This window comes from Rana temporaria, chromosome 8 (genome assembly GCF_905171775.1).
Source record: "Rana temporaria chromosome 8, aRanTem1.1, whole genome shotgun sequence".
Classification (NCBI taxonomy): domain Eukaryota; kingdom Metazoa; phylum Chordata; class Amphibia; order Anura; family Ranidae; genus Rana; species Rana temporaria.
In genome coordinates, this window is record NC_053496.1 from 164037275 (window position 1) to 164050401 (window position 13127).

Here is a 13127-nt window from a genome sequence, read left to right on the forward strand (position 1 = left end):
AATAGAGCTTTCTTTTGGTGGTATTTAATCACCTCTGCAGTTTTTATTTTTTGCGCTATAAACAAAAATAGAGCGACAATTTTGAAAAAAATGCAATATTTTTTACTTGTTGCTATAATAAATATCCCTCAAAAATATATAAAAAAAAAATGATTTTTTCCCAAGTTTAGGCCGATACGTATTTTTCTACATATTTTTGGTAAAAAAAAAATCGCAATAAGTGTTTATCGGACAAAAATCCAGGAAAAGTTTGTTTGAAGTCCGATCGTGTGTACGAGGCTTTACACTGTTCAATGTGACTCAGCACAAAATAGATAAGCTGATTGGATAAGATATTAAGTAAGATACATCACTCACTAACTACACTGCCCAGTGCCCATTCGAAAGAACGATGCGAGTACACAAATTTACGAACAGACAAAGAAACAAATTGACAAAACACACAAATGAAAATACGAACATACAAATGAAAATACGTATATACGAAATTACGAACAGACAAAGGATTTAAAATACGGAATGCAAACCGTTCGTTATAGATGTCATTTTCGTTCTTTTGCTTTTTCAGTATTTCGTATTTTAGTAAGATTGTCCAATCGTACGTTCATATTTTCTCTTGTTCGTTATTTTGCTCATTCGTAATTCCGTAATTTTCGTATTTTAGTACTTTCAGCTATTCGGATGTTCGAATTTATCCGAATGTACGAATACTAACAAATTTGTATGAAAATTCATTAATTACGAACGGAATCGCACATGTCTACTAACAACACTGCAAAATGTTCCTGTGGGAAGAAACATGTTATAGTGTGAGGTGGGACTATAAGCACTGAGCCCTGAATGCACAAAGTCATAATGACTGCTCTGGCAGTGCTTAGGTGCATTGCTTCATCGAATTAGGGCCCTAGAATGCACTGTGCAGCACGCAGTGCACTGTGGGATACTCAAGGGGCGAACATCCCAGCAATCGCCCCGCAAATTCGGGTGTTCACCGAACGGCGATGTTCGAGACGAACTTATGCTCGGTCCAAACTACTCGTCCCACTCTAATAAGCTGGGATAGACTGATTGCCAGTAATTACCACTACTCAATGTCAGGCAGCAACAAAACAACTCATTTGGAGGAGGAAGTTTGATGATGTTACAAATGCAACTAAATCAATCAAGGAGGTAAAAAAAATTGTTTACAGTAAAAGTTTTCAAAAAATTGCCTAACTAAGATGGTGCTACACTCACTAGGATTGTGAATTTACATGTTTATTTTGTTCAATACTGTTGTTCACACTCTGGGATTCAGGATCTGGGAAAATTCAAATCTTAAAAGTGTATCCAAGACTAAAGCTGGCCTTACAGGGTTCAAATTTAATCGGATTCCTAATGGGACCACAGGCATTATGCCTAAACCATACCAAACGTGCAAAAAGGAAATAAAAACTCAACAAAATATTTCTTTCAAAAATGTATTAAATATAAGCTTACACAACATATATTATCACCATATATGTTTGGAATTAAACTTGGCCACGGCCTGATTCATTGGTTTAAAATTATCATATAACAACCATAGATATCATCAGTAACGTATCTCATTCACTTGTTAATTTCCATAACCATCACACACAGCTCAGCCACTTGAAACTCGAGCTGTACCAAATAAATTTAATCAACTCTCCCAACCGACAGAAGGGGAGGGGCACAAGCCGCCCTTCTGTCACCACCACCCCAGACCGCGGCCTCCTCTATGCACGTTTGTAAATTCATGTTGAAGATATCCAGGCCTATCTCGGACAAATGTACCCCATCTGCCCTATACAAGCCTGGCACACCACCCTCCAGTTCAACATGCCTATACGACCTACCTAAACCAGGAGACAATGATTTTTCCATAGCTTTGTTTAAACATCTCCGAACTTTTTCTAAAGGTTTAAAAATAGCGTTATCTGACCAACATAAATGTGGGATTATCTCTGAAAAAATCAAACATGAAGCAGGGGAAGCCCGACTCAGAAACTCAAAGTCATTCTTCATCATGGTAATTAAGTCATGCGTCCTCAACTTCCCAATATCATTGCCCCCTAGGTGCACGATCAGTATATCCGGAGGGGAAGATAAAGTATACAACCTGCTTAATTAAAAAATTAAATCGCCCCAGAGCATTCCTCTGCGCCCAAACCAATGGATGCCGAAAGATGAAGGGTCCAAGCCCAAATTCTCAGAGTATGTCCTACTCGCCGCTCTCTTCTGAGCCCAAAAAATAAAAGAGTGGCCTAAGACCCACACGGACCGCTGAGAACCTGGAATAAATCAAAATGTTAGCGAGGACGAATATATAACTTAAAGGCATTTGATCTCTATCTACCAATCCTTCTTATGGCACTTTCCTTAAGCCCGATCCTGGCGGCCTCAGTGGCCGCCCCGATCCGAAATGAGTGAGATGTTACCCTAGCCTCAGTAAACCGGCTGTGTGCAGCACATTTCTTCAGGACCATCAAAAACTGGTAAATAGATACTGGTGACCCGTCCTTATGGATAAATAAAAGACCATTAGCTTGCGGGCGAATCCGTAAATACTCCCACAACCTAACAATAGGGCAGATATCCGCTGACACGTATTTATTCAGCGAAATCCACATTCCTTTGCCCAACACATCTGTCTTACTGTGGCTCAGAAATAATTTTAAATGATCCCCAAGAAGGGATACCTCGGATAACGAGATTCCAGAGGCACCACCTCTAGAGGCTGGGAGTAACTCGGAAATTCTGAAAGCGCCGAAAAATGCAATGACAAAAATGGCTCTGAACATGACTGCCTCAAATTCTGAAGAACATATTGCCGAGGTAGCCTCGCAAATTTTAGACAACATGGCCGGGGTCATTGGCGACCTAGTATCCTTCCTACCGGATTCTTTTTTATACCCCTTCAAAACCTGCCGAACCGAAAAGAATGTAAGGCAAGGCGGCAGATTAACAAGGCGTAAAAAGAAAGAGATGCCAGATAGCGTCTTGCTGATGTGAGACCAGGAAAGACGCTTCTGAATCAATGAACCTAGAAATAATAGCACCAGCTCTTCCGAGTATTCTGACGCGGAAAGTTGTAACAACGTCAAAAAGGCTGACCATAATACCCAGGAAGATAAATAGTTCCTCCAAGTAGATGGAGCCACTGAGTTCTTGACGTACTGCCATATTAGATCAGGGCCCATAAATGGGAAGGACAACTCATCCCCACTGGATCTGCCCCTGGGAGCAATTCGAAAAACCGGTCCATCTGTTGACGAGAAAGAGCATCGGCAATGTTATTGGCTTTACCAGGGATGTACCTAGCCTTCAACCAAATGTTCCAACGTAAACAAATAAAAACCAACTGACGCAAAAAGGAAACTACTGGAGGAGATTTGGAGGATAGCGCGTTCACCGCAAATAACACAACCTTATTATCTGTGCTGACCAATAACCTCCTGACTGCAAAACATTCCCCCCATAACTCTAGTGTGACAACCACTGGAAATAGTTCGAGTAAAACTATATTCTTAGAGAAACCAAGAGCAATCCATCTGTCAGGCCAGGTCCCCCCACACCAGTGGTTACCCCAGATTGCGCCGAAACCAACTGACCTTACAGCATCGGTTTCCAACAGAAAATCGCTATCTGCACTGAAATCCTGCTGCCACATGGATCTGCCATTAAATAATTGTAAAAAATTCCGCCAAACCATGAGATCCTGCTTGATATTGGCCGTTAGCCTGATGTAAGCAGCAGGATTTTTTATTCCCGCAATAGCCGAGTACAGGCCTCTAGAAAAAACTCTGCCCATCGGGAGAATTCTAGACGCAAAGGCGAGTTGGCCTAAAAGGGATTGCATTTCTTTAAGCGTAACCTTATTCCTCCTAAGAAATAATTAAATTGTTTGAGACAACCTATATATCTTATCCTCAGGCAGCCTACATTCCATGCTAGCTGAATCTATGGTTATGCCTAGGAATTCAATACTGGTTGCTGGATGAACTGTCTTGCCCTTAGCCAGGGGGACCCCAAAATGGTTACAAACTGTCTGAAAAGTGGCTAGAAGAGCGGAGCAGTCTTCCGAACCGCCCTGCCCTAAAAATAAAAAATCGTCCAGATAGTGGATTAATTGACATGAGCCTGCCACCTTGCTGACTACCCACTCCAGGAACGTAGAAAAAGTCTCAAAATAAAAACAAGAAATAGAACAACCCATGGGCAAGGCCTTATCAAAATAATATTGTCCCTCAAAGTGTATACCCAATGAGTTGAAACTGGCTGGGTTCAACGGGAGCAAGCGGAATGCTGATTGGATATCAGCCTTAGACATCATTTCTACCCAGAAAACGAAGTTTCTCTAAGGCTGAGTCAAAAGATGTGTATGATACAGATATATCATCTGAACTAATCTGGTCATTTAGGGAATTCCCAAATGGGAACGATAAATGATGAATCAACCTAAATTCTAAAGATTCCTTTTTGGAACCAAACCCAAAGGGGAAATCCTAAAATTAACAAAAGGTGGGTGGGCAAAAGGACCCTCCATTCTAACAGCCTCAATTTCTTTACTGAGTTTAGCTTTCACCACACCTGGCGCCTCGTTAACAGATTTCAAATTCTGTACCATTGTACACCCAGTACCTTCAAATTTCGGTAATGAAAAACCCTCAGAAAAGCCCCTAATTAGCAGGGAAGCCTTCTGCCTGTTTGGGTAGGCTTGAAGCCAGGGGAGCATTTTTGAGAGCATCACAGGGGTAACTGCTCTTAGGAAGGTTCTCTCTTGGACTGGACTGTAGCTTCCGAAAACACCTCGAAATAGGGTGGCCGCCCCCACAGGCCGCACATTCATGCTTATATTTACATGTATTCAACCATTTACAGTGTGAGTCATTGAATGCGAAGCATAAACCCTTCTTGTATGAATTATTAGCTGACGTGTGGGGGGGTTGCACCGGGCTCAAGCGAGAAGGGGGCTGCCTCTGGGGTAAAAACATGTTAAGCCATAGGCCCACATCCTTGGAACTGAGGGCTGCACCGCCAGCTTCTGGCGAAAAGCCTCATCATAGTAAAGCCAGGCTAGCCCACTAAACCCCTTGTAAGCCTCTAAGATAATGTCAATGTGCTGGAAAAGAAAAGGGCTCTGTTCAGGGTATTTCTCACATAGCACACTGGAGTATGTTATAAACGCCTGAAGCCATGCATAAAAGGATTTAATGACCGGCTTTCTGTCATCTGCTTTCTGTCATCTGCTTTCTCTTCCTTCCTGTCAAACCTTGAACTATCCTTGGCTGGGGGGAGAATTGCAGCAAGATCAACATATTCCCCTTTCCAGATTTTATCCTTAATGCTCAATGGTAAATGGAAACCCAAAGGTGACAACAGGCATGGCATACATTCCTTTGCATTGCTATCTGGTATACTCCTAACTGACTCTTCCCTAAGCACAGGGCAAGCAGGCTGGAGCAGAGTATTAAAATCATTACCTGACCATACCTCAGCCTCCTTGGATACCACAGGAGTAGACACATTAGCTTTCATAACTGGTATCAATTGCTCAATAGAAGCAGATAAGATGGATAATTGTGATGCTGTACTGCACTCACCCTCTGCTCCCCGCTCCGGGAGCGCTCCTGGGACTGACGCTGGTAACTCACACCGCACAGGTATCCTGCCGGTTAGCTGTCCGTCCTGCTGTGGGGGCAAGCTTGCTCCTCTGCGGCCCCCTCTGCCACCTCTACCCGCCTTTGGGCTGGCGCAGGTCGAGTTCCCTGGTGGCGAGCGCTCCCTGACAGGAGTCGCATTTCTTCTCCCCCGTCTGCGTCCCGCCGGGGGGGGGGGTGCTGGGTTAGACCGTAAAGACCTGTGGGAGGAAGGAAAAACATCCCGCTCACCCCCCTTGGCATCGGGTGGTGACGGGCTCAGGCTCCTCCTCTGGGCACGCCTCCTCTTGCTGGAGCATCTGCTCGACCCGTCCTCCGCTACGCTGGCATCTTCTCCTGAGACCTCCCGCTCCAGTGACGTCTCCAACGACGCGCTCGCTGATGGGCAGGGCTTGGCATAAGAGACCTCCGTGCTGCTGGGTCCCGCTGCTGGCTCTGACTCCGCACTCTGCGCGCCCCGGTTGGCTGTGGTAGCGGTGGTAAGGAGCGGATCCAATCTTCTCCTCCTGAGTGCTCGGCTCGGTCCAACAGCTGGTGTAGCAGGGCTTCCATCCTCACGCCGGCTCCTGGAGCTCTTCCGACTGGGTTACCTGTGGAGAAAAACGGTCACCTGCCTAACGGAACCGGGCCTATATATAGGCCCAGACCACTTCTAGTACCTTCTCTCAAGTCACCTGATTTTATAAACCAATCGCTGAACTAATCTGCCCTTGCTTCTGGAACCTGCTAACCCAGCTGTGAGGCCTAGCTAATCATCCTTAACCCCTAAACCGCTATCTCCTCCTGAACTTGCTTGTCCTCACTGACCTATAGCTGACCCTTTTAACCCGCTCATTGCTGCACATGCCGTGGACCCATAAGGAAAGGAGAGCCTAAACGGCTACTCCCTTTCCTTTCCCATGAAATTCATGTCGTGGGTTGCCTTGTCATCCTCCATCTACGCAAGTTTGGCGTGGATGGAAAAATCTATGCGTGCTTGGCTAGCTCAAACCCATCAGGCTCTACAGACAAAAAAAATCTCTTGGGGGTTTAATGATGCTTTGTAACTTAAAGGGGAAGGGAGTGCGCACCAACCTTGTGCATTACCAATGATAACTGTGACGGTATTAGAATGAAGTCTTCCCTTCTTCCCATAAAGATAATCACCCAATATTCCACAAGGGGGAATATTCCTGGAGTCGCCCCAATAAGCCACACATGCCAAGCTTACTGCTGGAACAACACACACAATATAACTAAAACAAGCAGGGAGAATTACACTGAAGCATATTGCTTCACAATAACCACCAGCAAATGGAACTGGACCTGAAATTGGACAGGCCAAAATTGCATTGCAAAAGACTAATGCATTTTAAGGGAGAACCCTTTCCCTCAGAGCCAAATCGGAAGAGGCTTCACCCTTAAAGCGCATTAGCGATGCTACCTGGCCCCTTTTTATGTTTCAGTTCTAAGGATAACCTTTGTTCTGAGCAAGGGAGCAAGACCACAGGCATCTCACTTTCTATACAGAGGGTTGGCTGCACCCCCTAACCCGAGGTAACCAAAGTTTTTCAAATTGCGCGGTCATGCAACACTGTACCCAAATGAAATTTTAATAATTGGTGGTATTTGATCACCTCTGCGGTTTTGATTTTTTTCGCTATAAACAAAAGAAGAGCGACAATTAAAAAAAAAAAAGCAATATTTTTTACTTTTTGCTATAATAAATATCCCCAAAATAGATATAAAAAAAATGTTTTCCTCAGTTTTGGCCGATACGTATTCTTCTACATATTTTTGGTAAAAAAAAAAAAATCGCAATAAGCGTATATTGATTGGTTTGTGCAAATGTTATAGCGGCTACAAAATAAGGGATAGATTTATAGCATTTTTTTTACTAGTAATGGCGGTGATCAGTGATTTTTATCATGACTGCGATATTGCGGAGGACACACCAGACACTTTTGACACTATTTTGGGACCATTCACATTTATACAATGAACAGTGCTATAAATATGCACTGATTACTGTATAAATGTGACTGGCAGGGAAGGGGTTAACACTAGGGGGCGATCAAGGGGTTAAATGTGCACCCTAGTGAGTGATTCTAACTGTAGGGGGAGAGGACTGACTGGGGGAGGTGACCGATCTGTGTCCCTATGTACATCGGTCTCCTCTCCCTGACAGGACATATATCTCTGTGTTTACCCACAGAGATCCACGTTCCTGCTCAGTTACTGGGCAATCGCGGGTGTCCGGCGGCAATCATGGCCGCCGGGCACGCGCATCAGGTTCCTAGTAACGTGGTGGGTGCTGGCATTCCCCCCTCCCTAGTGGCTCGGCAAGGCGAGGACATCATATGATGTCCTCCCAGAACTAGAGCACTATCGTGCCGCCGTTAATTGACGGCGGGCGGTAGTAAAGTGGTTAAGGGCTTTGTGAAGCATTTTCTCAAATTGCCTCAGTACAGTAGAATGAGCAAGGTATGTAGAAGATGTAAATTATGGTGCATGAGGTAACAGGAGGAGAGCATTGAGCCAATGCCATTTTTACTGAAGCCTGGGCCAGTGCACCCTTGACATGTTTTGGCTTCATTCTCGGGCGCGAACACCTGAGAACCATCACCTGAGGTAGCAGGGGTTTATCGCTGGTCATGCAATCTGGCATGAGCAGCGATAGCCGAGCTCTTAATGACAGCAGAGCCAAGCTGGGAAGTGATAGAAAGTGGCAGAAGCATCCCTTCAGGAGTGGAGCAGTAAGCTGGCATGTCTGCTCAGTCAGGCTTCAAGCTCTGCCCCCATTGTTGTGGCATAGATTCAACAAGGTGTTGGAAACATTCTTCAGAGATTTTGGTCCATAGTGACTGTAACGGTCAGGGGTTAACACCGTTTACAATCTTCCATTCCACCAACCCACGACAGCTCATCCGACAATCCAGCAGACAGGACCCATTCCATTCCCTAGGATAAATGAGACAAGCTCTGTTCTCTGAGTCAAACGAATGAATGCTTTAATGGTAAACTCTCTGGTTTTTATACAGTTAGAAGCATGCTGCAGTAATCACAGGGACAATGAAACTCTCCACCCAAAACATCACACAATGGGCCCTTAACAAGTTCCCCCCTCAATCCACATCCCAGACAGACATTCTGGCACCGCATCTAGAGGAGTTAATTACTATTGCTGACATTTCAGGCGTTATGACTCCAGCTTATCGCACCTGTTACATAAAACTCATTCTTTTAGATAATGACATTCAGGTGAGTTAATTACTACTCATTACCCAGACAGTCTGGCTCCGAATCTAGAGGAGTTAATTACTACAGCTGACAAGTCACATTCCACATCTATTATCAATAGTATCTTCACACAAAACAGTGTCATTAGCATACACAATAAAAGATCTTAGGAGCAGACATAATTAGCACAATAGAATGCAATCACACCTTTCATCACTACAGCCAGGTAGCTGGATGTGATTACCATAAATTAACATCTTAACAGTAGCAGACTTAATTAGCATCTCAACAGTCTATTGAATGAATACGGTCCTATTGACCTGTTGGGGTCAGAATAAACAACTTGTAGTTTTCTAAGATCTCCTGCAATACATGAATCATCATTAATGTCCCATCTCATGTAACCCATGATATAATTTCTCAGTCATCCTATGCCCCTACTGGACATAGGATGACCCTAGATCCAAGAGTCATTGGTGAAGCTGGAACAGGAGTACCCCACACCCTTCAAAAGTCTCTGGGTGTCACAGGACATTCCGTTACAGTGACATAATAGCATCACACAGTTTCTGCAGATTTGTCGGCTGCACATCCATGATGCGAATCTCCCCTTCCACCACATCCCAAAGGTGCTCTAATGGATTGAGCTCTGGTGACTGTAGAGACCATTGGAGTACAGTGACCTCATTGTTATGTTTAAGAAACAGCATTATCCTGCTGGAAGGAGCAATCAGAAGATGGGGACACTGTAGTTATAAAGGGGTTGGACATGGTCAGCAACAATACTTAGGTAGGCCGTATTGTTTAAATGATGCTCAATTGATACTGAGGGGCTCAAAGTGTTCCAAGAAAATATCCCACACACCATTACACCACCACCATCTGGCCCTACCATCTGAATGTCGCAGCTGAATTGGAGCCTGTGGGAATTGTAGTCTCAGTTTCCTGTTCTTAGCTGATAGGAGTGGCACCCGGTGTGGTCTTCTGCTGCTGTAGCCCATATGCTTCTAAGTTCAATGTGTTGTGCGTTCAGAGATGGTATTATGCATACCTTGATTGTTACTTAAGTTGCTGTTGCCTTTCTATCATCTGGAACCAGTCTGCCCATTCTCCTCTGACCTCTGACATCAACAAGGCATTTTCTCCACACAACTGCCGCTCACTGGATATTTTCTCTTTTCTGGACCATTCTCTGTAAACCATAGAGATGGATGTGTGTGAAAATCTCAGTAAATCAGCAGTTTTTTAAATACTAAGACCAGCCCGTCTGGTACCAACAACCATGCCACGTTCAAAGTTCCTTAAATACGCTTTCTTCCCGATTTTGATCCTCAGTTTAAACTTCAGCAAGTTGTCTTCAACATGTCTAGATGCCTAAATGCATTGAGTTACTGCCATGTGATTGGCTAATTAGCAATTTGTGTTACCGAGCAATTGATCAGGTGTACCTAATAAAGTGGCAGGTGAGTGTATATGTAAGCTAAACCAAATATAATTCATAAATAAGTATAATAAATAAGTCCACCATGATGAATAGTGATTGAAATAAACAATTGTTCCATCCATGTGTATGTGAACTTCCTTCACCAAAGATCCAAAGGCTTACACCAATAATCATGCATTTCCTTCCACCAAAAGTGAGACTACACACTCACCGCATGAATGTGCTGCCAACGAATGAAGCAGCAATACAAGCTCAATCTGAGTTCCAGGATCCATCCACTGGGGGGCAGTATATGCACTAAGCACTCACAAGACCCATCAAATGCTGCCACTGACCCGACCAGAGTGGCGGCGTGATGTCACGCTCTATTCTCTGCCCAATGCCTTTCACACACCTGTTCATCCTCCGGGACCTCCCAGACTGACAATGCTATTGTCCAATGCTGCTGTAGGCACTCTAAAAAAGTGTGTTCCTGGCTATATCATCAGGTGAAAACACAGGGGGGGAAATTACAAAAAAAAAAGAAAATGAATGCAGCCACCACATCTAATGATTGGTAAACTATAATATATACAATTTTGGGTTTTGGGTTTAATAACGCTTTAACACTTTGCAAACAGTGGGGTGGATTCAGTATGCAATTGCGTCTGCGTATCCATAGTTACGCAGCGCAATTGCTTAGTTGCGCTGCGTATTAAGAATGTATTCAGAAAGCTCGTTACGCCGACTGCAGCCTAAGATATGACTGGCATAAGGCTCTTATGCCGTCGTATCGTAGGCTGCATTCTTACGATGGCCGCTAGGTGGCGTTCCCGTAGTGGTCAGCGTATAGTATGCAAATAGAATACTAACGCCGATTCACAACCGTACGCGTGCCCTGCGTACGCATTTTACGTCGTTTGCGTTCGTCGGGTTCCGCGTAAGGCTGCTCCTGCTATTAGCAGGGGCAGCCAATGCTAAGTATACCCGTCGTTCCGGCGTCGCGATGTTTGAAAATTACGTCGTTTGCGTAAGTGAATGGACGCCATTTACGTTCACGTTGAAGCAAATGATGTCCTTGCGACGTCATTTGCCGCAATGCACGTCGGGAAAGTTTCCCGACGGAGCATGCGCACTACGTTCGGCGCGGGAACGCGCCTAATTTAAATGATCCACGCCCCCTACGGGATCATTTAAATTACGCGCCCTTACGCCGGGCAGTTTTAGGGAGCGCCCACGCAAATTACGGAGCTACTGCTTCATGAATGAAGCGTAGCGCAGGTAATTTACGGAGGCGCAGTGTTAAAACGGTACGCTGCGCCTCCGTAAGAGGGCGCAAGTCGTACCTGAATCCACCCCATTATAAATAAGACTGTTTATGGTATTGTTGTATCATTGGTTTATTCTTCCTAATTTCACTTTACAGATCAAAGGCTCTCTGGGACTGAACATCATTAGCTCTATTTTCAGCATGGTAGCTCTGATCCTAAACATTGTCGATTTGGGAATCCTGCAGTGCTACAGTTACGGTTACTATTACTATAACTATAACTATAACTCTAACTCTAACTATGATTACTATTATAATGAAGCTCAGAAGAAATGCCAACAGCAACTTGTAAGTGTTATTCTGGTCATTATATAAATAGAACATCAAGTGTTTTATATATGTTTATTTTTTTTAATACATTAATCACTGCAAATATGTATACTGATTCAAATAATATCATACTATACTATAAAAAGGCGCAAGGTTGGATATCATACAAATAATATAAAATCTTAATGCAGTTTATTCCGTTTCTGTTATGACATTTTGCAAATACCGTATATACTCGAGTATAAGCCGAGTTTTCCAGCACATTTTTATGTGCTGAAAGTGCCCCCCTCGGCTTATACTCAAGTCACCTTTTTGTGACTGATCTCCCCAGTGGCGTCACTAGGGTTGGTGTCACCCAGTGCGGTAAAACATGGTGTCACCCCCCCCTCTGTCTAGGCTGCCCAGCACCAAGCAGGCAGCGCACGGGCACGGGGCACACCCCAAACCAGCCCCTGTAAATGATAGTATAGGGCAGTATAGTGGCAGGTTAGGGTAGTATAGAGTGGTATAGTGGCAGGTTGGTGTAGTGGGGTGGTATAGGACAGGTTAAGGTGGTATAGGGAATGTTGGGGTGATATAGGGTAGTTTGGGGTGGTATAGGGCAAGTTAGGGTTGCATAGGGCAGGTTGGGGTGGTATAGGGCAAGTTAGGGTGGTACAGGGCAGGTTGGGGTGGTATAGTGCAAGTTAGGGTGGCATAGGGCAAGTTGGGATGGCATGGGAAAGGTTGGGGTGGTACAGGGCAAGTTAGGGTGGCATTGGGCAGGTTGGGGTGGTATAGGGCAAGTTATGGTGGCATAGGGCAGATTGGGGTGGCACAGGGCAAGTTGGGATGACATGGGAAAGGTTGGGGTGGTACAGGGCAGGCTGGGGTGGTACAGGGCAGGCTGTGGTGGCACAGGGCAGGCTGGGTGGTACAGGGTAAGCTGGGGTGGTATAGGGCAGGCTGTGGTGGCACAGGGCTGTTTGGGGTGGTATAGGGCTGTTTGGGGTGGTACAGGGCAGGCTGGGATGGTACAGGGCAGGCTGGGGTGGTACCGGGCAGGCTGGGGTGGTACAGGGCAGGCTGGGGTGATACAGGGCAAAAACGGGATGGTGTCACCCCTCTAGCGGGTGTCACCCGGTGCGAACCGCACCCCCCGCACCCCACTAGCAACGCCTCTGGATCTCCCAGACGGTGGGGACCCGGTACTGACCCCAAACTTTTCACACATGTAGCCACA

At 45.0% G+C, this 13127-nt stretch overlaps 1 protein-coding gene across 3 annotated transcripts in view; it reads left to right on the plus strand.

Annotated features, from left to right (window-relative positions):
* Positions 1 to 13127, plus strand: part of LOC120909331 (membrane-spanning 4-domains subfamily A member 4A-like) — a 60889-nt gene that overhangs the window by 39364 nt on the left and 8398 nt on the right. For all 3 annotated transcript variants that reach the window (XM_040321084.1, XM_040321083.1, XM_040321085.1), the window contains one exon: positions 11732 to 11923. In XM_040321084.1, coding sequence (XP_040177018.1) covers positions 11732 to 11923 — 192 coding nt within the window. The remainder of the gene's footprint in view (positions 1 to 11731; positions 11924 to 13127) is intronic.